This window comes from Mauremys reevesii, linkage group 2 (assembly GCF_016161935.1).
Source record: "Mauremys reevesii isolate NIE-2019 linkage group 2, ASM1616193v1, whole genome shotgun sequence".
NCBI lineage: Eukaryota > Metazoa > Chordata > Testudines > Geoemydidae > Mauremys > Mauremys reevesii.
Window position 1 is genome coordinate 245,086,437 of NC_052624.1, and position 27,326 is coordinate 245,113,762.

Below are 27,326 nucleotides of genomic sequence, written 5' to 3' on the forward strand. Positions count from 1 at the left end.
TCTTATAAAGTTATAAAACATAAAAACAATGTGTGCTGGGTCAGACCAACATGTATACAACAGACCAATACTATATAAGACCCTGATAATACAAGCTAATCCTTGCAGATGGACCTGTGTCCATGTGGATCAATTTGTAGTAACGCACCTTGGCCTATTACATTATCTGAAATGAAGGTGGTTGTATATTGCAGTGATGTTCTACATATATATCCAGTATATGCTAACTACTGAAATGCTGCTACATTCCAGTCCAGAGGTGGTTGCACTTCAGTGATGGCTGAAATGATTTCTGGTTTGTGTGCTTGAGGCTTGCACACAAGGGGTTCCAGTCTGCGATGATGGACAACTGTTTCCCATTGCTGAAAGACTCCTAGCATCCTTCAAGGGGATCGTATCTCCCATGTTGTTCGATGTCCAGAGTATGGGTCTGATTCAAAAATCCTAGTCCAGTCAGTGGGAATCTTTCTTTGACTTCAATGGGCTTTGGATAAGAGTGTATGTGAGGCCTCGTGATGAGAACATTTCTAAACTCGGGGTTAGACGGTCCTCAGTAGAGATCAGATACACAGCTGTGTATCTCTTGCCCAGGAATGCCGCAGTCTCTCTGTACTCTGGAGGAATACAGCGGGATGTCTGAGCCTCCTTGTCCTCAGCCCTAGAAAAAGAGACGAATCATATGTGACCGGCGGGTAGAAGTTGTCATTATGAGGATACAGAATCGTCCTTTCCGTCTTACACAGGGGACTGGCTGGGAGGCAACGAGTCTTGGCATCCTTCAGTTTTACTCTTACCCAGAAAGGCGTTGGGGGAGGGCCAGGCTCAGCAGCCCGGGCCGTGGGCGGCGCTCGGTGTCCATGGGAACTGGGTGTAAGCGGAGCGTGCGCCGCGGCTCCCCTTCCCTCCCGGCCGCCATCATGATGCTGGGCCGCGGGCTGGACGCCAGGTAAGTGCGGTGCCCCTGCCCCGGCGGCCTAGAAGGGCGCTTCCCCGCCCGCGTCTGGCCGAGCGGTCTGGGCTGTTGGAGCGCGGGGAGGGGGGCAGACAAAGCCCTCGCTGTTGGGGCGCGGAGGGGGGCAGGCAGACGGAGTCCCGTTAGTGGGAGGAGGAGGGGCGGGAGCCCCTTCTATTGAGGTGGGAGAGGGGGCAGAGTCCCTCCGTCCCTCCTTGTTATTTGTGGCTAGGCTTGGGGGAGAGGGAAGGAGGGAGGGTTTGGCTCTTTGGCTTCCCCAGTCCTGATTTGTTACCCATCAGCCCCAGGCTTTTGAGACAGGGAGCCCTGAGGTTTGGGGGTGCTGGGTTTATTGTCTTTAGATTAGCTGTTTTATATTTGTCTAAAGGGGATGAATCCAGTCTTTATGTTGTCTTTTAATGGGGGGTGGCTGCCAAAAATAGTTTTTAAAAATCTAAATAAAATAGTTTGGGTGGGATAACACAGGATGTTCAAAGTGAAAATAAAGCCGGCTTTATTCCAATAAAAAAGTTATCTGCACCTATACATGACCAATCTCGTTCCGCTCATCCCAGCTGTCTGTTTTAAGCCATTTCATACTGTGCCCATTGCTATAAAGTCTAGGCAACAAAATGTATCTAAAAGTTTAGTATTCTGGGATAAAATGAAGAGTAGTTGCTAATATAATCAAGCCTTGTGCTGTCCGTCCTTTTGTGGCCTGGAAGTAGCATTTTAAAAAACAAACTAACCTTTTCACACCTTTTCTTTAAGGAAATGTAATTCCTATCTCTCAGAATTGAATGCTGTTCACATGGGGAAACTGTAGGCACAAAGCTGAATGTTTGGGCTGACCTGTCTTAGGTTCCCTCTCTTTACTTTATGCGGGGGAGGTGGTGGTTATATGTAAGTGTCAGATGGTTCAGTAGGAGAGGGAAGGGGAGGGACCCCACATTGGAGATTATTTTTAGATTAGTGTTAATTGTGGAAGAAAGATTTTTATGATGGGCTTTTCAACGAGTTTTTATATTTTCACTCAGTTTGTGAAATATTCCTTATTTAGATGGTAGCAGATTTGAGCTGGGAGCTAGGAGACTATCCCCTGGTATTTGTCTTTAAAAGAAAACAACCTCCTTACCTCAAATTGTGCCTGCTTACTTTGAGGTAACAAACTGATTTTCCTCTGCAATGGTATTTTCTTCTGAAAGACTTAGGATAACACACGTTCATTTTCAGCATGTATTTTCACATATCTGCCTTGTCAAGAAAATATAGACTGTGAGGCAATACTTTGGTCCTGAAGTATTGAATTTGCTTGGATTTTTCTGAGTTTGGAAGGTTGGTGACTGTGGTCAAAATTAAGAGCCAGGATCATTTCAGGCTGTTAGAATCGCAACTTACACAAATGAAAGAAGTTTTAAATTTTTCCTCCAAATAAGTGAGATGTGAGCAAATTCCAAGGCTAAGGATCTTGTCCTGTGTTGTTAATAATATAGGGCCTGATCTTCCATACCTTAGCAAGCACAATGTTTGAGCAGTTTTGTTGGGGCCATTGGGACTTCTTACAGTACTCTGCAACTGGTAGTTAATATTTGCAGAATTGGATCTGTAGCATATTGTTGTGGGCACCAAGCAATGGAATGAATCCATTGAGAATCATATGAACTTCAGCAGCAGTAAAATTATGTTGCCAGTAGCATTGAAGTGCTACTGTATAGTGATATGTAGGACCAGCAGAGGTGAGACCCTCAACTGAAGGCACTCATTAAACAGATAGGTCTCCTCCTAAGTATCAAGCAAAATATTAATGCCAACCGAATAAGTCTTGACTTGAATATGTGGAATGGTTTAAGAAGATTAATAAGTATAAACCAGGGATCCACAACCTTTGGCACGCAGCCCATCAGGGAAATCCGCTGGTGGGCCAGAACGGTTTGTTTACCTGCAGCGTTCGCAGATTCAACAGATCGCATCTCCCACTGGCCACGGCTCGCCGTTCCATGCCAATGGGGGCTGCGGGAAGCGGCGTGGGCTGAGGGATGTGCTGGCTGCCGCTTCCTGCAGCCCCCATTGGCCTGGAACGGTGAACCGTGGCCAGTGGGAGCTGCGATCGGCCGAACATGCGGACGCTGTAGGTAAACAAACCATCCCAGCACGCCAGCAGATTTCCCTGATGGGCCACATGCCAAAGGTTGCCGATCCCTGGTATAAAATATGCTGGTGTTTGGTTGGAAGTTGAAATTTAAGTCCCATTCATAACCCATCATTAGCTTGAGTTTCCGAATTAATTAATAAAATTCTTATCAAATACATAGCTATTGTATTAGTATTAAAATTCGTACTCATATAAAAAGCAAAATATAACCAATTAAAGTAATTTACATATATATAATTTTACCCTTACGGTTAATACATTCAATCAAAGATGTTGATATGTAAAAATTTACCTTGCATGTTTTTGACAACCTGCCCTGTTTCACAAGACCATACCTGTGAACTCTAAAGATGTTAGGTAGAGAAGATACCTGCTTCAAGGACTTCCTAAGCTCTATTGGAGCATATAGTATTTGAGTTCCATTGGGCAGGCATATTTTTCTGTAAATATCCCTCCTCCCACCAACCCACCTAGCCAAAGGGCTCACATAAAATTTTATGCACCATTGTTTTACCCTGCAACATTTTATGTTGTTGGTATTGCACTGTTAATACTTCCTTTGTTTGCTATTGTGATGGAGATAGCACTGTTAATATTTCTTACAATTAGGCTTTTTATTTGTTGTTTTGTTTGTGCTAGATTTTATTTACCTCTTGTGAAAGTTAGAACCATTCAAATTAAGGCCCTGATCCTGCAATCAACATGAGCAGAGCCCTATGTCTGCGCAGTACCCAATAAAAGACAAGTTGTTTTCTGGTAATATGCCTGCCTCAATGTCTCACTGCTGATTTTTGTGGGGTTTACGTTCCTATTTCCCTGTTTTAAAATACTTTTTCTCCTCTGCTGCTGTGTGAAAAACCTGCATTAAAAGAGGAGAAACAGACTAACAATACAAAAGAAACATTGAAAATGATTATACACAAACTGTTGTCAATTGAATAAAGTTAAAAAACAAGGGGAAAAACTCTTACTATAACTGAAAGAATAAAATTAGGTATAACATTTGGAAGTTTAAAAAAAATTTAGACAAGTGAGGTGTTTGGTTTTTTTAATTGATTATGTCCTTTAAGTCACAGAGACTTCTAAAATACTGAATGGATTTACATCAGACGATAATAAAGATGGATCTTTACATAAGTGCTGTAATTTTGTTTGTATTCAGTATTTGTTGTCATGCCTAACAAATTTTTTAAACTTGCACTTTGAAAAATTGAAATGAGCCTAACTATGGAGTTGATATTGAGGACTTCAGGGGGAAAAATGAGTTCCTGAATCTGATAGAAGTAAACAAAGTCTATAGTTACAGAACTTTACTTTCAAAACCAATGCACACTGGCACTTTTGAGTGGATTCCAAGGAAAGATCACTAGACTGTGAATCAGGAGACCTGGCTTTTTGTTCCCAGTCACATACTTGCTGTGTGTGAGTTAGGATAAATCAATTCACCACTTTGTGCCTCAGTTTTTCCATCTGTAAAATGGGGATATGGATACTTGGATTCTTTGAAAAGGGCTTTGCGAGCTACAGATGAAAAAGGTGTTTCCATCCATTCCAATAACTTGTTCTACTACCCAGTGACAGATAGACATTCAGAGACTTGATGTAATTTCTAATAATGGTTTAACAGTCACACATTAATGTATTGGGGATTTTTATATCTTAAAAGATTGGGGTGGTTTTGTGGTTATGGTCCTGGACTAGGATTCAGGGGTCCTGGGTTCTGTTCCTGGCTCTTCCACAGACTTCCTGTCAGTCTTAGGCAACTAAGTTAAGTGAGATCACTCATGCTTAAATTTAAGCTTGTGTGTAAGTGTCTGCAGGGGCTTTCATTTCTCTGGGACAGATTTTTAAATGTATGTAGGTGTCTATAGATGCAGATAGATAGCTATTGAGATTTCCAGAGCACCTAACTGCATAGGAATTTTATGAAGATTTTCTCAAATATATAGATATATCTGGTTTGGCTCTTCTGTTACTGCATTTTTACTTTTTAAAGTTCAGTTTGGTGAGTCTTAGGCTAAAATATAAATCTCACTTTATTATTTTATTTGTCTTTTTTAGATAAGCAAACACCACATCAGAATATTAAGTATAATTTTCCTCTAATAAATTTCCATTTTGCCCAGAAGTAAAATGACCAATTTGAAATATTTATGGTATAGTGATGACAGTACTGTCAAACCTGTTTAATCTGTATGTATTGTAATCATGTTGGTTTTTTTGCTTGTTTTTCATTTTTCCTTGGTTTCTAGGGACAATCAAACTAGACAAGTACGAGAGGCTGTTTCAAATGTGGAAAAACATTTTGGTGAATTGTGCCAAATATTTGCTGCATATGTACGTAAAACTGCTAGACTACGAGACAAAGCAGACCTCCTAGTAAATGAAATATATGCATATGCAGCTACAGAGACACCAAGCTTAAAACTTGGATTGAAAAATTTTGCAGATGAATTTTCCAAACTTCAGGATTATCGCCAAGCAGAGGTATAGAATTAAAGCTGTGCATGTTGTGCTTGCAAACTTATCTTTTTAATACGATTATCATAATGTATACCTTGGTTCTCTTATGACTGAGGGAAACCACTTTTAAATGCATTAGTAACAAATATGTTAGGAACAAAGCAAAATAAGCCCCACCAACTTTCATAGTTTACCCTACTAGTGACTTTTCTGCAGGCCTAGGCCCCAATTGTGAAATGCCTTATGCAACATGCTTAACTTCGTGCCTTGTGAATAGTCCCCCTGAGTAGCTTCTCACGCGTTTTGAAGAATGAGGGACAGATAACAGGTCTTCAGTGGAGATGAGGAGAGCTATAGATTATGCTTAATAAATATTTGTTTTTTGGTTTTGTGACCTGGGCTGTCTTCTGGAAACTGGAAAGATACTGTAAGTCATTTTTTCTGCAAAATCTATTAAATGTTATTTGTGTTTCTTTTTTCCATGTTAAATTATTATGCTTTGTACTCCCAAAATTAGGCTCCTGAAAAGAATTATGCAGATGATTAACTTTTTGCACGTGAATAGTCTCTTTGATTTCAATGTGATGACTCATCTGAGTCAAGTTAAATAGATAATTTTTTTTTTTTGCAGGATCAGGGCCCTAAGAATAGTTTGACACTGCCCTGAAATAGGCCATTTTAACTAGATGAGTTTGGTTCATGATTTTAAGATCACTCTAAACAAAGCTTATTTTGATGTCAAAAGGTAACATGCGAAAGAGAAAAAGTGGCCATCTATTTATTGGGATGGGGATGTTCTCCATTCATTATAATATGTAAAAAAGCCTCAGTGTGTTTTAAAGTTGTTGTTTTTTTGCTCATTTTGAATTAGAATTCAGATATTGTTCACTTTGTTATAAATTATTGTAGACAGCTGGAAAATGGGTGAGTTTATGACATCAAATGTATCAAGGAAGAGAGGTGTTGATCCTGCAGTGGGATCTGCAAGGGTCAACCCTGGTACTAGCATGGAGCTCCACTGACTTTAGTGAGTCTCTACACGTGTGCAAGAATCCAGCCACATGAATCTAATTGCAGGATTGGGGCATAATTAGAATGCAATGGATTTTTATTCAGCTTATTTAAAATTCTATTTTAAGGTAACACCTATTTAACTAAAACTTTTGGGAGTTTATTAAGGATACCTCTCACCCCTTCACTAAAGAGCTCAGAAAGTTCCTACTTCACATTTGAGTCACCAAGGAGTACGCTAACTGAAAGGGGGAATGCAATCGTTGACCTTCTTGCTATTTTTATAAAGAAAAAAGGAAGTAGAAAAAAACAAAAAAAAAACAAAGAAGCCTTTCAAGTCATCTGTATACATTAAGAAAAGAAAAAATCATAAATCCCCTTTTTACTTTTGAAGCTCACCTTTAAGAAGTTCAGCCCTTGTTACTCAGAAAGGGCAGTTGAAAATAAAAGTGCTATATCTGGTCCTTTCACTATGTATTTAGGGCCAGATTTTTAAGGGTATTTAGGCATCTAGAGATGCAGGTAGGTGCCTAGTGGGATTTTTGGAAGCACATAGATGCCTAACTCCCATTGATTTTAATGAGTTAGGCATCTAGGCACTCTTGAGAATCTTGTTGTCACAGTTCCCAAGGTAATTGCACTTCTGCCCCCTTGATTTCCTTGAGGGAACCCCACTCAGGTCCTATCTGTCACTTGTGTCAGGGTGGGAACCCACTTTCCTCTCACTCCAGATCAGGTATTTAGGCTGTAATTCCTCCTGCAATTCACTGTGATCATCTTAACAAGTTGGAGACTAGTTCAGAACTCGCTGTCCTGTTCTCTCCCTGAGGTAATGACAGGATAGGCCAGTGACCAGCCAGTTTGTTTAGAACAAAAGCTTTACAGAGAAAATATACCATAAAACAATAAATAATTTATTGCATGCTTACCGCATAATACTTCTCTACCATACAGGACCCTGGTCAGTTTCAGTCCTTCAAACCCTTTCTACAGGGTCTGTGCCTGTTGTTCAGTGTCATATCAGTTCTTCCATTGAGATGGCTGGTCTACACTGGGGGGCGGTATCGATCTAAGATACGCAACTTCAGCTACGTGAATAGTGTAGCTGAAGTCGAAGTATCTTAGATCGATTTACCTCGGGTCCTCACGGCGCGAGATCGACGTCCGCGGCTCCCCATGTCGACTCCGCTACCGCCACTCGCTCCGGTGGAGTTCCAGAGTCGACGGGAGCGCGTTCATCGATCCCCGAAAAATCGATTGGTACCCACCGATACGGCGGGTAGTCTGGACGTACCAAGAGAAAATGACTCCTCTTCTATATCAGGCTGGTCACTTGATATAACACTTTGTTTCCTGGGCTTCTTGAACCCAGTCAAAACAAGTATAGCCAATTTCCTCCAGAAGGTGATACTTCTCCACTCCAGACATGTTTATCTGTCAAAGGTTTTGCATTAACTACCCCCCAGTGATTTTAGTTCCTGATAGTTACTTCATTCAAGCTAGGCAACTTCCCTGCAGTCACTGTACTGCTTGTCTTGTTTCAAGAAAGAAATTAACCCCTTCATGCCTGCTGAGTAACTATATAAAGGGAGAAGGGAAACAGTCGTGCATATTATAAAAAAAAAAAAAAAAATCAGTAGCCCTCCAAGTTCTCCACATCTACTAGGCACATGTTTCTGCATCTTTAGGCACCTAGATACTTTTAAAAATGTGGCCATTCAGTCAAGCCATTTTCCACCATTCCAACAATTAATTAGGGTGGGGGGGGTCAAAGACAGTATAGATAAAAGGGTAAAAAAGAGAACAGGGAATAGCTACATAAGTTCCATCTCTTGTTATCCATCTGTCTCTCTGTCTCCATTCCCCTTCTCCTCTTTGTGGGCATCAATTTATGCAGCAGCTTTCATATGTATTTTGTCAGACCTAGCAAGTGAAATAGCTCGTAAGGACTGCTGATTCCATTCATTCTTCAGCAACAGCACCAGGTACTTAAAAATATTTTGAAGTTCTTTAATTCATAAAAGTTCCAGGAATATTAGCTTAAGAGCCTTTTAATTTCAGCATGCTATAGTCATCCAGTATTGCAGATCTCCAGTTTCAAATCTGGTTTCTTTGTTGAGTAAAAAAGAGGAAGATTAGAAAAACATGCAGAGGATGGGAGGAAATTCAGGAGACAAAAACCCAGCGAAGAAAAATAATGGGATTTAGCTCTGTAAAGATTAGGATAAACATTTATGGTTCTAAAAAGTCCAGTTCTTAATGTAATGCTTAACTCATGTTGAATTTTGGAACAATTGTGATCATTGATAGTACCCTTCACAGTCAAGTACCTTGTAAAGCAGTTTTTATTTTGATCTTAAGCTTTGTCCATTAATAATAATTAGGAAGCATGTCTTTCCCCAACATTTCTCTTCCTCTGTGGAACCTAACTTTAACTTGGCTGGCATTTTTTCTTTCATCACAACATTTTCTTTTTAAGATCCCTGGTTTTAAAATCGTTGGTCCTATTTTGTTTGTACACCTCTACCCCGGTATAACGCGACCCGATACAACATGAATTCGAATATAACATGGTAAAGCAGTACTCTGGGGGGGGCGGGGCGGTGCACTCCAGTGGATCAAAGCACGTTCAATGTAATGCCGTAAGATTTTTTGGCTCCCGAGGACAGGGTTATATCGGGGTAGAGGTGTAATTGTAAAGCTTTACTGGACTTCATTGCAGTTGGAACTTTGCTTTATAAACTGTGTAGCAACAGAGCTCTTTTTATATTACTTAACAAGTTAATGTGCCCCTATAAAAGAGATGCATATCTATATAAAAGAAAGCATAGTATGATGAAAGGCATAATTGTAAATGACTGAATAAGGATGGCAGTTCATTGATTGGCTGCCAGTGTCACACACTTTATTATTATGGGCACTAGCATGCTATGTTGTTCTACATTCGTTCAGTAAAAAGTCCTTAGCCTCAAAAACTCATAGGTAGGCAAGACAAAAGGGGTGGTAGAAGCAGAGAGAGAGGAAGGACAAGGTAACAATAACTTCCATTTTTTTGTATGCAGTGATGTTGTAGCTATGTTGATCCCAGGATATTAGAGAGACAATGTGGGTGAGGTAATATCTTTTATTGGGCCAACTTCTGTTCTAATGTAACAATAAAACAGACACAATATTGTATGACATGCATAGTCTTAGCTCCATTACCTGCCTAGCTGTTTTCATCTGTTTTTCCATGTAGAAGGTATTAAAACAAAATCTCAAATGTAAATTTTTCTGAATGCTTTCATACATGTGCATAATATTTCTGATATTTTTAGTATATAGTTTGCTGCTCCCATAGCTTTCAAGAATCTGGAGCTTTGCAACTCTTAAAGCATATTAATGAGCAAACAATTTTAAATCATAATCTAACATTTAAAAACAAATATGTTTACTTTTAATCTATTAAAAGCTGTAGAATTTGAGAGATTTAACATTGTGTATTTCCAGTAGTCAGTTCTTAGAATTCCCAGCCTAATTTGGTATCGTGCCATTGAAATAAAAGAAGTTACACTAGGGATTAATCAAGATAAGTTATTTCTTGATTAGTTTTATTGGTTCTGCATTTGCCTATATAAATACATATAAAATATATTGTGAAAAAGCTCCGCGCTTCCTGGCGGATACAGTGGCCTCAGAAGCTCACTAAGGTCCTCAAGATGACCTCCCTCTCCCAGTATGGTGGCAGAGGTTACAACTTATTGAGCTATTTTCATCACAGGCTGGTATGGGAAGTGGGAAGGTGGAATACCCACAGTCTTTGTTGCTCCTTAGAGCTCCGTAGGTACTGTTTGGTCTCCTGCCTGGACCAAAGTCTGTTTCCCCTTTCAAAGGGATCTCTGTAGATCATGCTGGGGGGGGAAGTGGGGAACCTGGGCCTGCCCTCTACTCTGGGTTCCAGCCCAGGGACCCTAATGGTAGCAGCTGTTATCGGCTTCCCTCCTTCACTGATGCTGCTTTGATTCCCTGGGCCACTTCCTCATGCTCCCCTTTTCCAAGCTTCACCCTTACCTCAGGGTTCAGTAATGCGTCCTCTCCTCCAGCTCCTTTCACCTGGGCTCCTCTGGAGAGAGCTGGAAAGGAGATCTTTTAAAGCAGTATAAGTGGGACCTTAATTGGTTCCAGCTGTCTCCATTAGCCTATCAGCCTTAACTGACCCTTTGTCAGTTAATTGAGGTCAGGTGCCAGCATTAGCCTAATGACCTTAACTGGTTAAATTGGCCTCAGGTGTCTTGATTGGCCTGGAGTAGCCCTTGTTTGGCTATCCAGGGAACAGGGACCTGCTCATTTTGAGGCTGATATACATATATACGCACAACCACTGTTTCTTCAGTGAATGTGGTTAAAATCCTAGTTGGATAGAATCAACATTACTCTACTCTTAAAGCAATCAGTTTTCTAAAAATACATTTAATATGCAGAGGACTTGGGTAACTTGACCTTTTTTCCAGGTTGAAAGGCTTGAAGCCAGAGTTGTTGACCCTCTGAAAAGTTACGGGACCATAGTAAAACTTAAAAGGGTAGGTACTATATGGTGTATTTTCTCTCAAAATTTAGTGTATTCTTATAGCCATTTTTGTGAAGCTTGTTAAGTATACCAAATTATTTAAACTTTTCTTATTAAAAATAATTACTGCAACAAAAATGTATAGATGTGTAACTCGCAACAATACATTGGCATTGCAGCTGGAAACATGTGTGAAACAGATGCACTTCAGGAAACAGCTGAGAGGAGGGGGTCCAATCCTCTAGAGAACGGTGTCCAGCTGCGGGGAGGGAATGCCTTATAGAGTACACGTAGAATAGTGTGCATGTACAGCAACTTGCAAAAGCAATAGAACTCCATCATATCACATCTCAGAACTCCAAAATGGCATTCCCTGTAAATCCTGGTATATTTTTATTTTAAAGAGATATGTAAAACTTGTTTGCAAATGCTTTAGGACAACAACTAAATTTCTGTACATATGAAATAAAGAGACTTTACTGTGTTAATTGAATTAACCCCTCACATTTGAACTAATTTAATTTGAATTAAAACAAGTCTTTGTGTCATCTGGAAACTTTATCAGCGGTGATTTTATATTTACTTCCAGTGCACTGATGAAAGTCTTGAATAGCAATCAGGCCTAGTCCTGATCCCAGTAGACCCTCACTTGAAATACAGTAACTCCTCGCTTGACTTTGTAGTTATGTTCCTGAAAAATGTGACTAAGCGAAACGATGTTAAGCAAATCCAATTTCCCCATAAGAATTAATGTAAATGGGGGGGGGTTAGGTTCCAGGGAAATTTTTTTCACCAGACAAAAAACTATATATTAGATAGATATTCACACAGTATACATTTTAAACAGCTATGATGACTGTGAAGCTTGTTTGAGGTGGTGAAGTTAGAGAGTGAAAGAGGAAGGGATCTTTCCCAGGGAATGCCTTACTGCTAAATGATGAACTAGCACTCGGCTGAGCCCTCAAGGGTTAACACATTGTTAATGTAGCCTCTCACACAAGGCAGCATGAATGCGAGGGAGGGGAGACAGCATAGCAGACAGAGACAGACACACACCTTGTGTGTGGGGGAGAGAGAGAGAGAGAGATGCACACTGCCCCTTTAAGTAAGTTGACCCACTCTTAAGTGCATTGTCTTTTTAAGTGGATCAGGAAGTTGAGACAGCAGCTGCTGCCCCAAGCTCTCTCTGTCTCTCTCCATCCGTGTCCCCACCCTTCTCTATATGGAGAAGGGGTAAGCGAGGTGCAGGAGCAGGGGGGAGGGGGATACCCTGACATTATCCCCCTCCCTACCTCCCCTGCACAGCAAGCAGGAGTCTCTGGGAGCAGCTCCATGTCAGAAGGTAGGAGCAGCGCATGGCAGTAGGGGGAGGGACAGCTGAACTGACAGCGATAGCCTGCTGGGCAGCTGCAGCACAGGGAACTTAGGGGAGCAGGGAGCTGATAGGGGGGCTGCTGGTCCACCCTGGTTACAAGCCCCCACCAGCTTGCTGCAACGGGCTGCTCTTCCTGCAAGCAGTGGACAAAGCAGGCGGCTGCCAAACGATGTTAGAAGGGAGCATTGCACAACTTTAAACGAGCATGTTCCCTAATTGATCAGCAACGTAATGGTGAAACAACGTTAACCAGGACGACTTTAAGTGAAGAGATACTGTACTCCCATTTAGTGATGTTTCCCATTGACAACTACTTGTTGAAATCTGTCAGGTAGCCAGTTCTTAATCCATTTAACATGTGCTCTCTTGATATTGTATAGTGCCAATTTTTTGATCAGAATGTTGTGCAATACTAAGTTAAACACCTTACAAGTCTAATTATTATATCTACCCAGTACCTTTTTCAATCTAATTTATAATCTCCGCAAAGAACTAAATAAGTTTGTTTGATAAGACTTGTTTTCCTTAAAATTATGTTGACTTGCATTAATTGTATTCCTATTCCTGAATTCGTTATTAATTGAATCCAGTATCAGCTTCTGTTCTATTTTTGCCAGGGATTGACGTCAGGCTAACCAGCCTTTAATTCCCTGTATCATCCTGTTTGCCTTTTTTGAATATAGGCACAACATTATTATTCTTCAGCTCTTATGGAATTTCCCAGAATTCCAAGATGTACTAAAAATTAACATCAGTGCACTACAGATCACCTCAACTAACTCTTCTAGGGCTCTTGAGTGCAAGTTATTCAGGCCAGCTGATTGAAAAATGTTTATCCTAAGTAGATATTGTCTAACATCCTCCTCATTTACTAATAGACTGTAAAGAACTTCTCGTATAATGTGACTACATCATCCTACTTCTTTCCAAATACAGAACAGAAATATTTATTGAGCATCTCTGCCTTTTCTGCATCATTAATAACAATTTTACCATTTTAATCTAGTAGTGGGCCTATAACATTGCTAGGCTTTCTTTCGTTCCTAATGTACTTTAAAACTCTAGTCCTGTCCACCGTAGATTTTCCCTAATATATTTAGCTTCCCTTATCAATCTTCTGCACTTCATACTTCTAATTTATATTGATTGCTAGTTCTCCTTTTTCTATTTGTTATATATTGCTTTTTTATTTCTAAACACTGGCTACACTTTGCCACTGAACCAGCATGGGCTTTTAGCCAAAGTTAACCTCTTTCTTGGTTGTAGAATTGCGACCTTTTGCCCATCTAATAAACCCTTATTTAAGAACTCCTGATTTTCATTCACATTTTTTCCTCCAAAAATTTAAAAGATGGCACACACAGCCTGGGGCCCAACCCTGCAAGGCATTGAGCACCCTCAGTGCCCATTGATTTTTTTTTTCCGGAAGTGCTCATCACTTCATAGTCTGTAAAAACCTGGTTTGATGTAGAGCAAAAAAAATTGTCTACGTTTTCTGGACAACTCATAAATGCAGACAAATGTATTTTATATGCCCCTAGCTCTATTTCAACATATACAAAATGGTATAAATATATTTGCAGGATGATCTCAAAGCAACTTTAACAGCAAAGAATCGAGAGGCTAAACAGTTATCTCAACTGGAAAGGACACGTCAGAGGAATCCATCAGATCGACACATTATTGTATCCTTTCTGTTTCTAATGAGTATAAGAAGTAGTTGATTCTCCAATAATTAAAATTATTATATTTAGAAAGAGAGATAAAAGCAATTGTCTTTAAAGTGATTATTTCATACATTGATCATGAATCACAAATTCTTTGCTATATTTTGTGACAGCTAATTGGCTATAGCGTATAACATTTGCTATAGTAGCATTTATTTAACAAAAAGTACCTGAGAGTTTTTGACATGTTTTCAGTCACCATATTCACATTTTAAATTTTTCTACATTTTTCTGTCATTGATAGTAGGTTTAAATGTCTGTTATATGGTGTCTGAGGGTTATGGAAAGATTATATCCTATTGTGAATGATAACTCTTCGGAAAGTAAGTGTGGGACAAACTTTCTCCTTACGTTTTGTTTCATTTTAGCTTTGTTTCCATTATTTGTCTCCTAGCCACCCTGGCAATTTTATTGATCTTTCCTGCAGCCACAGGGACATGAACTTCCCCCAGAATTGCTGTTGATGTTGCTCACTGAGGCTGATTGGGGTAGTCTACCAGCTAAGACCCATTTTAGGCACTAAGGCTTAACCCATCCTCTAGAAAAACTTCATTGCTACCACTTGTTAGGTACATATCTGATCGTCATCACCAGGGCGGATGTAGATTCTGGAAATGGTACCGTTTTTTCTATATCACATAATGTTTAAACATTACCGGCATCCAAACTGAAAAACATCATAAAATCACAAAAAGGGCCATAACTCAAAGAAACAGTCTAATTTTGACCAAAATTGGCAGAAAGCTTCTAAATACAATTGATAATGCAGCTATGTACTCAAAAATCGTACTGTTTTGGAAAGTTTGGGAAATATTTAGCCCCAGGTGATGTATTTTATGCATTTTCCCATATTTTTTTGCCTTTGGTTAAAGCAGGTCTGTTGCATATAACAGTATGAGCTCGTTTGTACCATGCAATACATCAAAATATTTGTCATTATTTTTAGAATGGACTGATTTGAGGTTTGTTTTTCTTTTGCCTGCTATTTATATGAAGTTTGCAGATAAGAAGACCCCTACATCCTAATTATAAAATGTTATCAGTATTTAAAATGCCATGGCAGACTTCATGACCAGCACCGAATCACTCCACCAGCTCATAGACATTTATGTTACCCAAGGAAAAAATTGTTCAAACACACTTCTGGGAAAACTATATAATGGATTTTGTCCAACTATTGATGGATTACATAGAGGCAAAGAGAGATGATGGTAGGTTCATGGAGCTTGACACATTCACAGAGATTATTCCACTTGACTTCCAGTGTAGTCAGGTGAATTTTGCTAGATGGGGTTGTGTAAATGTAGCAGAAGACAGACTTCTGGAGGAGGAGAAGCCAGATATATATCATGCCTTAGTTGATAATCTGGGAGCAGTATACCAGACTGCCTGACCCTTCAGTGGTATATGGCATGGTATGGCCATTGAGCAATCTCTCAGCAAGCATTATGGGAAGCATCAGCATCTTTGCACAGAAGATAAGGCTCTGACCAAGTGTTATTGGACTCATTAATAGCTATGACAAAACAAATGTGTGGAATTCAGCCTTCAGCGGCAGATCTCCACAAAGAAACAACCATAGAGTGCATGACTGCTGATGAAAATGTCCAAGATACAAAAGTTGTGACTGAAAGAACGACAAATCCTTTTAGTACTGAACCTAGAACAAGCCCAGACAGCAGACAGCCACTTGTGTACATTGCAATGTCTACTGTGGCTCCACCTGAAACTGCAGAAAGTTTGTGCATAATAAGAGGGAATGGCATAAAATAAATGAAGTGGTTTGTAACCAGTCGAGTGCAAAGGAGTGAGGTAGACCTCATTGATTCCATAAAAAGATATAATCTCAAATCATTTGGTAATCTCAACAAGCCAATCGAGCAGCAGAAGCAGACAGCACAAGCAATAACTATTGTCAGACATTCAGCAAGCTAACTGCACTTGCCAAGTCCAGATATGTTGATATCCAGAAGTATGAGTTGGCACCTCTCCCACTTTCCTTCTTCAGTTTGGATGGATCTCTAAGAAAGACCCAAAAGAGCAACACACCATCTTGGCTGGAGAAAAATCTGTCAATGGTTGAGCTACTATCATCCGATGAGCCAACATTAGCTATTTGTTGACCTCATGATGCTTCTGCAGATGGTGTGCACTAATACTGCCAAGTGCAAAACTTTTGGGGAGCTGTCTGATCAGCTGCTGAACATTATCCTTTGATTAAAATGTCAGGACACTGCTCTTGTTGGTGACAAGCATGCAAATGAAGAATCAGTCATCTGGTGAGAGAGACCTCAGGGGGAACGTCCAAATGCAAGAAGTTTGGAACCCCACTGTGTTAATATCATTACCAAAGCAATGCTTGAAAATGATATCAAATTCAAAGAATAAATCAGACATTACAGAATTTCTTCTCTATGACTGAATTATGAAGTATGAACAGAGATTGTTACCTGGTTGTGAAGTATACCTTGCTGCTAGATTTCATGACATCTCACAAGCAGTAAAAGTAGCATCTGGCAACCATTCTGCAATACCAGAACTCAAGGCATATCACAAGAAAGCAGATTCACACATGTTCTTGCATGTTACTCATGCAAAGCAAACACTCAGTAAATAGGGTGCTAATATGGAGCTTAGATCCAGATGTTGCATCTGTGTGCCCAAGATATTGCTGTGCTCTTGGGGAAAATGAATTCTATTTCAAAACTGGTGTTGGCCAAAATAAGAGATTCATTCCCATTCACAGAGTGGCTATGGAGCTGGGAATGGACATGTCTTACACTGTCAAACATTATGCTGTCAGTGGATGTAATTCTACTTCAGCTTTCTTGTACAAAAAGATGACTGAAGACAAAAATTGAGCACCCAGAGTTCACAGAAGTTTGAAACATCTTGAGATCAGTGCAGCTCAGATAGGCTGCCTCTCTCTCTTCCTCTATGCCTCCACAGTATCTTCATTGTAGTGTGATAAGTAGCAAACATTATCCAGAGATGTTTGCTTAGAAGATGAAAACAAGTGAGAAATTGCCACCAACAATGGTCTCCTTCAGATAGCACCTGAAACATGCAAATTATCAGTCATACAGATGGAATCATACAACAGCTCAGTATTTTTAAGTGTCCCCTGTCAAAAATGGATGGGTGATACTTAGCCCAGATCATCTTGTTTGTAACATGATGGTGCTGCTACCTGATCCAGAAGCTATCCTCACCTTTGCGCAGTATGAGTGTGAGAGTACTTGTGAAACAAGGCGATGGAAATGCTGTAGGGAAGATTTGGTGTGCTCTGATACATGGTACCATGACAGTGACGAGAGTAGCAAGAGAGTATTGAACACTTCAGACAGGTTCTGAGGGAGAATAGTAATGTTTCAACTATCTGAAAATTACTGTGGCTATTTTTCAGAGGTTAAAAGAGCGTTGCATTAGACATTCCGTAGTTCATAATTATATGTAGGGTTATATAAGAGTACATGGTTATGCTTCATTATTCACACAATCTATTCATACAAGACATTCTACAGCTCTTCTGCTAAGAGTCATTACTTTTATAAGTAGTTTATATGTATTGTCATTGTATTCGATGATGGTAAAAAGATAAGATGATTACAGATGTACCATGTGTGCTTTAGACTTATGTCTGCAGCCAAGCAGATAATATCAAAAATATATGTTTTATAATTAAGGGGTAGAGTCATCTTATCTGCATAACTTCATAAAAATAGCAGACAGAAAAACTTTTCTCAAATCAACCCCTTCTACAAATAATGACAAATATTTTGATGTATTGCATGGTGTAAACAATCTCATATTGTTATGTGACTACAGACTTTTGCTTTAACTGAAGGCAAAAAAGTATGGGGAAAATGCATACAGTATATCACCTAGGACTAAATATTTCCCAAACTTTTCAGAACAGTACTATTTGAGTACATAATTGCATTATCAATTGTATTTAGAAGCTTTCTGCCAATTCTGATCAAAATTAAACTGTTTCTTTGCATTTTGGCCCTTTTTGTGATTTGATTATTTTTTTCAGATTGATGTCTGATAATGATTAAACATTATGTGATAAAGAAAAACTGCACCACCTCCAGCAGCTGTCTACCCTGGTGATGAGCACCAGATACGTGCCTAACACGTAGTAGCAATGATGTTTTTCTCTCAGATGGGTTACCTCAACTCATTAATAAGACCCCTTTTTAATTCTAACTGGTAGACTACTATAAAATTATTAGTGGCTGATAGAACTGCTTTCCCCTCCAAAAGGCTGCTGACTACTTGCATCATAGTATTCCATTCTATATTTTAAGTATACAGAAGCATGCAACTGTTCATTTCTGCTATAGCATATTTGTGACAAGCTCCCAGAAGGAACAGTCACTGTTACTGGGTATTTTTGGTGTGTCATATATTTCACACATGAACACACATAATGTATTAAAGATAGACACTGTAGATAAAAATAATTTTTATGTAAGCATATTAACTTTTTACCAAAGGTCACATGTAACAATTGTACTAAAATATTTTACTTTCATTTTCATAAAAAATATTTTCCTTTATTAATAATTTCAGTCACAGGTGCATGTTGTGTTTCTGAAGAGGAAACATCAGAATAAAATATTTTAATTATTTAATTTCAAAATATGAATGTTTTAGTATTCTATTGTATCACAACAGTCTGTTTTTCCTAAGAAATTATTATATAAAATAAGTCCATATCTGTTTAAATTGGATCAAGAATAACATTCTATTACCGTGACAATAATATAATTAACATTACAGTATCTATTACTTACTAAATACCAGTAGTGACAGAACTGTATCAGACAAATGTGATATGCCAAAAGCTGTCTATTGCAGTGCATTATGGGAGGATTCAGGAAAACACGCGCATACTTAATGATTTGCTCAACAGGGAGGATGTTACTGCTGCTTAAAATTAAGATAGTGCTAAGAACTTTGCTGAACTGGGGCCTAAAGAAGGAGATGAAGATGATATATGTTTATTTATTACTAATTCCATAGAACAGGGATGTGCTGGCCATAGAATTCCATAGAATAGGGACGTGCTGGCCGCCGCTTCCTGGAGCTCCCATTCGCCGGGAACGGTGAACCACGGCCACTGGGAGCTGCGGGCGGCTGTGCCTGCGGATGGTCACTGTAAACAAACTGTCTCATGGCCGACCAGCGGATTACCCTGATGGGCTGCAGGCGGCCAGGGCCACAGGTTGCCCATCACTGCTTTAGAGACTCACTTGCTCAGCATACTTTTCTACATCAGGATTTATAGTTCACGTTCTCTACATTTTACTTTTTTTCTTGTACAAATCTTTGAAAATTCTTCTAAAGGGCTCTACATCAGTGTAAGTGATATTAATGTCCAACTCACAAGAAATCTAAACTATAGTAATTTGCATGTGCAGGACAGCCTATTGGTTTCTAAAGTAAAGCATAGTACACAACTTTTTAAAAATCAATTCGAGGAATAACAGTCATTATTTGGTTATTTTTATAAGGCTGAAAGTGATCTACAGAGAGCTTCGATGGATGCAACTCGAACAAGTCGGCAGTTGGAGGAAACCATTGACAATTTTGAGAAACAGAAAATAAAGGACATAAAGGTGTGTGTGTGTGTATATGTATGTATATATATATATATATATATTTCACATTTAAATGTATGGCATCACTCTTGATGTGTCAAAAAGGTTTTAGTTGCTGTTTGTTTGGCAAGATTAGGCAACACTTCCAGTTCACGTGAGTTGTGCACAAATACAAATTGGTGCAAATACTGTGATATTCACAACTATTTCAATACCCAAATAACATTACAGGCAAAAAATCAACTAGTTATACTTCATTTCATTTGGATACAATATTAACTGTTGCCTTAAAATGTCATTTGGTGTCTCACTGAACTGTTAAACAGCTGCTATATTCCCCCCAGTAGATACTTGGGTTTGTGCGTGGATTGAAGTCGCAGTGCTGAACAACAGTAACAGCTATCAATAGCAGAATATAGTTACCAAACTTGGAATTCGGCTAGGTTATGGGGGTTAAAACCCCTACTATTACAAGAAGCGTTTTCAGATTCTTAATAATTACAAGTGGGCAAGGCCTTCATTTTCCTCTTATCTGAGAGGACAAACGTAAGATCCTTAAGGATATAAATGACTGAAAGGGGGTTAGAAAATGTCATTGCAGCTTTACTATAAAGTTACTGAAGTGGGCTACTTTTTTTATTTAAAAATTAAATAACTAGACCAAACAGGAAAGAATGAGGGAGAAAGAAAAGATAAAACATTATGCAGTATATAGTAACATGGATGAGAATCATCCCAATGGTTTTGGAGATTCAGTGACTGTTTATGTTCAAGGAAGGGTAGGGTTTTGTGGTATGTATTAACTAGGGCTTTGGAGCTGTGCTCTGGCTCCGCTCCAGCTCCAGGCAAAAACCTGTAGCTCCACTGCTCCGGAACTGCTCTGCGCTCTATCTCTGGGCTCCGCTCCAAAGCCCTGGACTATTAACAAAATCTATATAGACAGTAGAATAAAAAATAGACGTAGATTCTTCCTAACCAATTTTAAGTTTTCAGTAGCTGGCTATCAGTAAGTTGTAATTCACAGAATATTTTTAAGGAAACAAAATGCAACATTTGAATGAGAAGGGCTGTGTAAATCAGCCAGCTATATATTAGTTTGATAAACTAACACTCTGCTAGTGTGAGTTTTCATAAGCAGGCTTGTTTTGTTTTGATCTATCATTTTCCACTTCAGTGCCTGTCATATATGTCACTGGTCAACTGTTTGCTAGGAATTAAAATGGTATATGAAGTGGGAACAGTATAATCAGGGGTTCTCAAACTGCGGTCGTGACCCCTCAGGGGGTTGTGAGGTTATTACATGGTGGGTTGCGAGCTGTCAGCCTCCACCCCCAAACCCTGCTTCGCCTCCAGCATTTATAATAGTGTTAAATATTAAAAATGTGTTTTTATTTATAAGGGTGTTGCACTCATAGGCTTGCTGTGTGAAAGTTTGAGAACCAGTGTAAAAATCACTAGTGTAAAAGTTTGAGAACCACTGGGATAGATAGTGTTTGCCAAGCTGCCAGCAGACTCAATAGCTAGAATTAAAGTCCAACTTTTTTTTTTTTAAAATGCATTCAACTATTTTGCTGTTTGTGTCCTAGGATATCAATGATATAATTCTGATACAGTTTTTGTGTGTTTGAAGCAGGAGTGTACTTTTGTCATGTAAATTAATATATCTGCATACAAATAAAACCTTTCTCTTAATTCATTTTTAGAGCATATTTTCTGAATTTATAACTATTGAAATGTTATTCCATGGAAAAGCTTTAGAGATTTACACTGCTGCCTACCAAAATATACACAATATTGATGAGAATGAAGATTTAGAGGTAAGAGCAATCAACATTATTTTTTTATTATTTACATACGAGGCCCAGTTGCACACTGGATCTACAAATGTTGACTAATTCAAAAAAAGCAAAGACAGATTCTCATTTACATTAAGGCCCCTTTTACACTACTCCAGCTGTGTAAAGGTGCCTTAAAGTGGGTATAGATTCATATACCGATTTTTAAAGCCATTGTTATCATCTCATCTAATCCTCTGAATAACACAGGTCATTAGAACTTCCTTAGCTCCTGCTTCAAGTCCAATAGCTGTGGTTGAATGTAGAGTATTTCTTTTAGAAAAACATCCAATTCTGGGTATTCACCCACGAAAGCTCATGCTGCAAAACATCTGTTAGTCTATAAGGTGCCACAGGATTCTTTGCTGCTTCCATTGATGAAGAATCCATCACAACCCTTGGTAAATTGGTTCAATGGTTAATTACTCTCACTGTTAAAAATGTGCACCTTATTTCAAGTCTCAGTTTGTCTAGCCTCAATTTCTAGCCATTGGATTTTGTTATACCTTTGTCTGCTAGATTCAAGAGCCCATTATTTAAATATTTGTTCCCCAGGTAGATACTTATAGACTGTAACTAAGTCACCCCTTAGCCTTCTGTGTTATAAACTAAATAGATTAAGCTCCTTGAGTCTCTTATTAGAAGGCACATTTTCCAATCCTTTAATCATACTTGTGGCTCTTTTCTGAACCTTCTTCAATTTTTCAACATCCTTCTTGAAGTGTGGACACCAGAACTGGACACAGTATTCCAGTAGCAGTTGCACCATTGCCAAATACAGAGGTAATATAAGCTCCCTGCTCCTACTAGATATTCCCCTGTTTGTAAATCCAGAGATTGTGTTAGCACTTCTAGCCACAGCATCACAGTGGGAGCTTATGGTCATTTGATTATCCACTAGGACCCCCCTCCCCCAAGTTTCTTTCAGAGTCGCTGCTTCTAAGAATAGAGTCCCCCATCCTGTAAGTATGACGTACATTGTTTGTCTCTATATGGTACGACCTTATATTTGGCTGTATTGAAATGTATATTGTTTGCTTGCACCCACTTTACCAAACAAGTCAGATTACTTTCTATCAGTGAGCTGTACTCTTGATTATTTACCACTCCCTTATGTGTTTTCTGCAAACTTTATCAGTAATTTTTTCCCCAAGGTCGTTGATAAAAATATATAATGTAGGCCCAAGAACTGATCCCTGCAGGACCTCACTAGAAATGCTTGATGATGATTCCCTATTTATAATGATATTTGAGACCTATCATTTAGCCAGTTTTTAATCCATTTCATGTGTATCATTCCAGTTTCTCAATTAAAATGTCATGTGGTACCAAGTCAGAGACCTTACAGAAGTCTGAATATATTACATCAACACTGTTACTTTTATCAGCTTAATTTGTAATATCAAAAAATAATCAAGTTATTGCCAGGATGTATCTTCCATAAACCATGTTCAATGACATTAACTAGTATAGACTATTACAGGGTTCCCAAACTGGGGTTCATGAACCCCAGGGCGTTCATGAAATGTTACAGGGGGTTCTCAGGGAAAAAATTCCCTAATGGTGGACAGAGCTGTCCCTAGGGACTCCGGGTAGCACGGGGCCAGCAGCCTGGAGCCCCTGGACTTCCAAGAGCTAAGCAGATCAAAACAAGCATATCTATCACACTGAGGAGATTTAAACTTCAAGACTCCTTATAAGAAATGGAAAGGGAGATGGATATTTTTTGCTGTTTTTAAAATTAAATAGGCAACTAGTATTGTTTTTTAAATTATTATGAACAACAAGTTTAAGCTTTGTTGTAACAGGCATTGTTTGCCTGGACTGCTCAAGACCTGAATGCTTGTGTAGGAGGAACTCTTTGAGTTGGCTTCTTAAATACCTTCATGCTGTTTCACATCTAATGCTCCTTGATGAAACACAGGAGCCTTGTCTTATAACAGGCTTATTCAAAGTGATACAAGCTACGAAAGTGAGATCTTGGAAGAGTGTTGCCATTTTCATAATGTAATAAAAATACTGTAATGATAAATAATTAATAATAAATAGTGTGTAATAAGCTTGTCATAAAACAAATTTATATTTCCAAGATCCCTGCCTTTATAATTTATACTCAGGTAAAGTAGAAAATCCCTGGAAATATTCATTTTTAGGAGGGGGTTTGCGAGACTTGACATTTTAGTGAAAGGGGTTCACAGGTTGTTAAGCTTTGGGAACCACTGGACTATTAGATAGTATGCTATTTATAGACTAAGTATAGATAGAATTATTCTCTCTATTCCAGAGTTGATCTCTTTAAATCAGGGTTGGGAGGGTAAGATTGTATAGTCCCTGTCCAATGCTGTACTTGTGTTAGAGAGCTTCAGTCTCTTGGGCTGTCAGTCTGGCATTTATATCATGGCACTAAAGTCACTGCCATTTTACCTTGAACAGGTTTTTCGGAGTTCACTGTATCCACCAGACTATCAGTCTCGTTTAGACATAGTCCGTGCAAACTCAAAATCCCCCCTTCAAAGAACTGGTTCATCAAAATTTTCATCTGGAATAATACAGGTAAGATAGAAAACATGAATGTTAGGTTCAAGGTTAATTTCAGAAGGCGTGTTAAATTAGAGAGAGTATCTCAGGAGCATAGCCTCAGGTGATGTAAATTGTCATAGGCCCATTGACTTTAATGGGCCTTTGACAAATTACACCATCTGAGGATGGAGAAGGGTACATTCCAGATACATTCAGTTGTTACACTAATAAAATAATACCAACAGGATCTTATAAGAGGGAAAAGGCAAAATGCCACATTTATTGCAAATACAACAGACAGTTGTTACATTCATTCATTCACACACTCACACACAGGTTCTGAATTAATCCGTTATAGTTACCAGCCTGGAAGTTGCTTGTGACAGAATACTGGCCAGGTATCAGGTCCACGAGAGTGGAGCCGAGTCTGTGTCAGATGCACACCTGATGCTCCTGGAGGGTGGTAGCAGAACCAGAGACTCAAGTTCTTAGTCTTTAGAGTCCATTTTTATAGGAATTTATTCCTATGTCAGTCTATGGGAATTGCTTCATCCTGCTGTTGCTGAATCAATCAGCAGGTGGCACATTCCTGATGGCTCCGTGCTGTCAGATGTTGGTTTTTCTCATCCTTTGAGATGGTGGGGTGGATTCCAGTTTGCCCTCCAGGGGTCATCTGGTTGTTCCCACTTGACGCCTTCTTCGGCCAATGGATACTGCATTCCTAGGCTGGCACCTCCCTGAGCATTCATGTAAACCAAGCATTCGTTCACATACATTCTTCTTTTAAGAATGGGGGGAGAGATAGCTCAGTGGTTTGAGCATTGGCCTGCTAAACCCAGGGTTGTGAGTTCAGTCCTTGAGGGGGCCATTTAGGGATTTGGGGATTGGTCCTGCTTTGAGCAGGGGGTTGGACTAGATGATCTCTTGAGATCCCTTCCAACCCTAATATTCTATGATTCTTAATCACATTTATTTTACTGTCTCCACCACTTTTGGGGTGTTACTAAATTTATTTGAGACTCCCTGCCCTTTGATTACAGAGGGAGGGTTTTTTTTCTGTGCTGCCTCTAAGAGCAGTTACCGTTACAATGTATTGTTTTGAGTGGAGAGTTAATTAACGACTTACCGCATTGGTTTACACAGTATCAATTACAGAGCATGCTCAGAGAACAGAATCAATTGACTGTTTGCAAGTTTTACATAGCAATAAAGTATCTTTCTGAGAACAGATGCAATCAATGGCTTACAAGTTTTACACACACAGTAGCTTGTAAGTTAATAAATCCAAGAGATCTTTTACTTGGTAATGCTATGAGATTTAAATTATGGGGGAGCAATTATGGGGAATCACTTTCATTTCTAATATAAACCTTCTTTAATATCCCTACACAGTGAACATTTTAATTTTGTATCTTGTACCTAGGAATTATAATAACCTTGTTAAAACTGACTAAGATTTGCATACAATAGTAAATACTCTACTATAAACTATTTTATACAAAAAAGAAACAATTGGGAAGGGACATGTCAGAAACAAAGTTCTTCCAACACTTGGGTGATAGAAGAATAAAATAGATAAAATATTTTTCTCTTCTTAATTTTAGAATACTAACTTTGTAAAATGATTTTTTAGGAAATAAAACCTGGCTGTTATTGAGTATGAGATGTGGAGAAGAATTCTGTAGAAACTTTTTTTTAAAAACGGTTACTTACCTTTGTAACTGTTGTTCTTCGAGATGTGTTGCTCATATCCATTCCAGTTAGGTGTGTGCGCGCCGCGTGCACTTTCGTCGGAAGACTTTTACCCTAGCAACCCCAGTGGGTCGGCTGAGCGCCCCCTGGAGTGGCGCCATAACGGCACCGCATATATACCTCAGCCGACCCACCCGACCCTCAGTTCCTTCTTGCCGGCTACTCCGACAATGGGGAAGGAGGGTGGGTGTGGAATGGATATGAGCAACACATCTCGAAGAACAACAGTTACAAAGGTAAGTAACCGTTTTTTCTTCTTCGAGTGATTGCTCATATCCATTCCAGTTAGGTGATTTCCCAAGCCTTACCTAGGCAGTGGGGTCGGAGTGAGACGTGGCGGTATGCAGGACCGCAGAGCCAAAGGCAGCGTCACCTCTCGACTGTTGGACCAGGGCATAGTGTGAGGCGAAAGTATGGACGGACGACCAGGTCGCCGCTCGGCATATCTCTTGTATTGGTACTTGCGCCAGAAAGGCAGCGGAGGACGCCTGGGCCCTGGTAGAGTGGGTGGTGAGATGGCCCAAGGGGACATTAGCCAAGTTTTAGCAGGTGCGAATGCACTCTGTGAGCCACGAGGAGATTCGCTGTGATGAGACAGGAAGACCTCGCATCTGGTCAGCAATTGCCACAAACAGTTGCGGGGATTTGCGGAACGGTCTTGTCCGATCAACATAGAAAGCCAACGCCCTGCGAACATCGAGGGAGTGAAGTCGTTGCTCTCTCGGAGATACGTGCGGCTTTGGAAAGAAAACTGGCAGGAAGATATCCTGGTTATTGTGGAACGCGGACACTACCTTCGGGAGAAACGCCGGATGTGGACGTAGCTGTACCTTGTCCTTATGGAAAACGGTGTATGGCGGGTCCACCATGAGTGCCTTGATTTCAGAGACCCGCCTGGTGGATGTGATAGCCACGAGAAAAACAGTCTTCCATGAGAGATACAGCAAGGAGCAGGTGGCCAGCGGCTCAAAGGGCGGAGACATGAGCCTGTTGAGGACCAGATTGAGGTCCCAGGTGGGAGTCGGATGACGCACCTGGAGGTAGAGACGATCAAGGCCCTTTCTGAAGCGAATAGTCAGCGGGTGAGAGAACAGCATATATCCCCCCTCCCTGGGGTGGAAAGCGGAGATGGCTGCTAAGTGCACTTTGATGGAGGACAGTGCAAGACCTTGTTGTTTTAGCGACCAGAGATAGTCAAGGACCATCAGAAGCGGGAGTTCTGAAGGAATAGCGTCACGCGCTTGAGCCCAGCAAGCGAAGCGCTTCCACTTGGCCAGGTAGGTAGATCGAGTGGAAGGCTTTCTGCTGCTCAATAAAACGTGCTGCACGGGAGCAGAGCAGCGCAACTCCGTCTGGTCTAGCCACTGAGGAGCCACGCTGTGAG

General features: G+C 39.8%; 1 protein-coding gene across 6 annotated transcripts in view; it reads left to right on the plus strand.

Annotated features, from left to right (window-relative positions):
* The first annotated feature begins 613 nt into the window (after window positions 1-613).
* CIBAR1 (CBY1 interacting BAR domain containing 1) overlaps window positions 614-27,326 on the plus strand; it is a 50,441-nt gene continuing 23,728 nt past the window's right edge. The window contains exons 1-9 of one of the 6 annotated variants that reach the window (XM_039527875.1): window positions 625-946; window positions 2,013-2,113; window positions 5,357-5,591; window positions 11,069-11,137; window positions 14,083-14,184; window positions 18,805-18,810; window positions 19,749-19,853; window positions 21,539-21,652; window positions 24,104-24,223. In XM_039527875.1, coding sequence (XP_039383809.1) covers window positions 2,013-2,113; window positions 5,357-5,591; window positions 11,069-11,137; window positions 14,083-14,184; window positions 18,805-18,810; window positions 19,749-19,853; window positions 21,539-21,652; window positions 24,104-24,223 — 852 coding nt within the window. In that variant the 5' untranslated portion in view covers window positions 625-946. Of the gene's footprint in view, window positions 947-1,091; window positions 1,135-2,012; window positions 2,114-5,356; window positions 5,592-11,068; window positions 11,138-14,082; window positions 14,185-18,804; window positions 18,811-19,748; window positions 19,854-21,538; window positions 21,653-24,103; window positions 24,224-27,326 lie in introns of those variants that run through there. The other 5 variants (XM_039527876.1, XM_039527873.1, XM_039527871.1 and 2 more) reach the window with 5 other exon arrangements.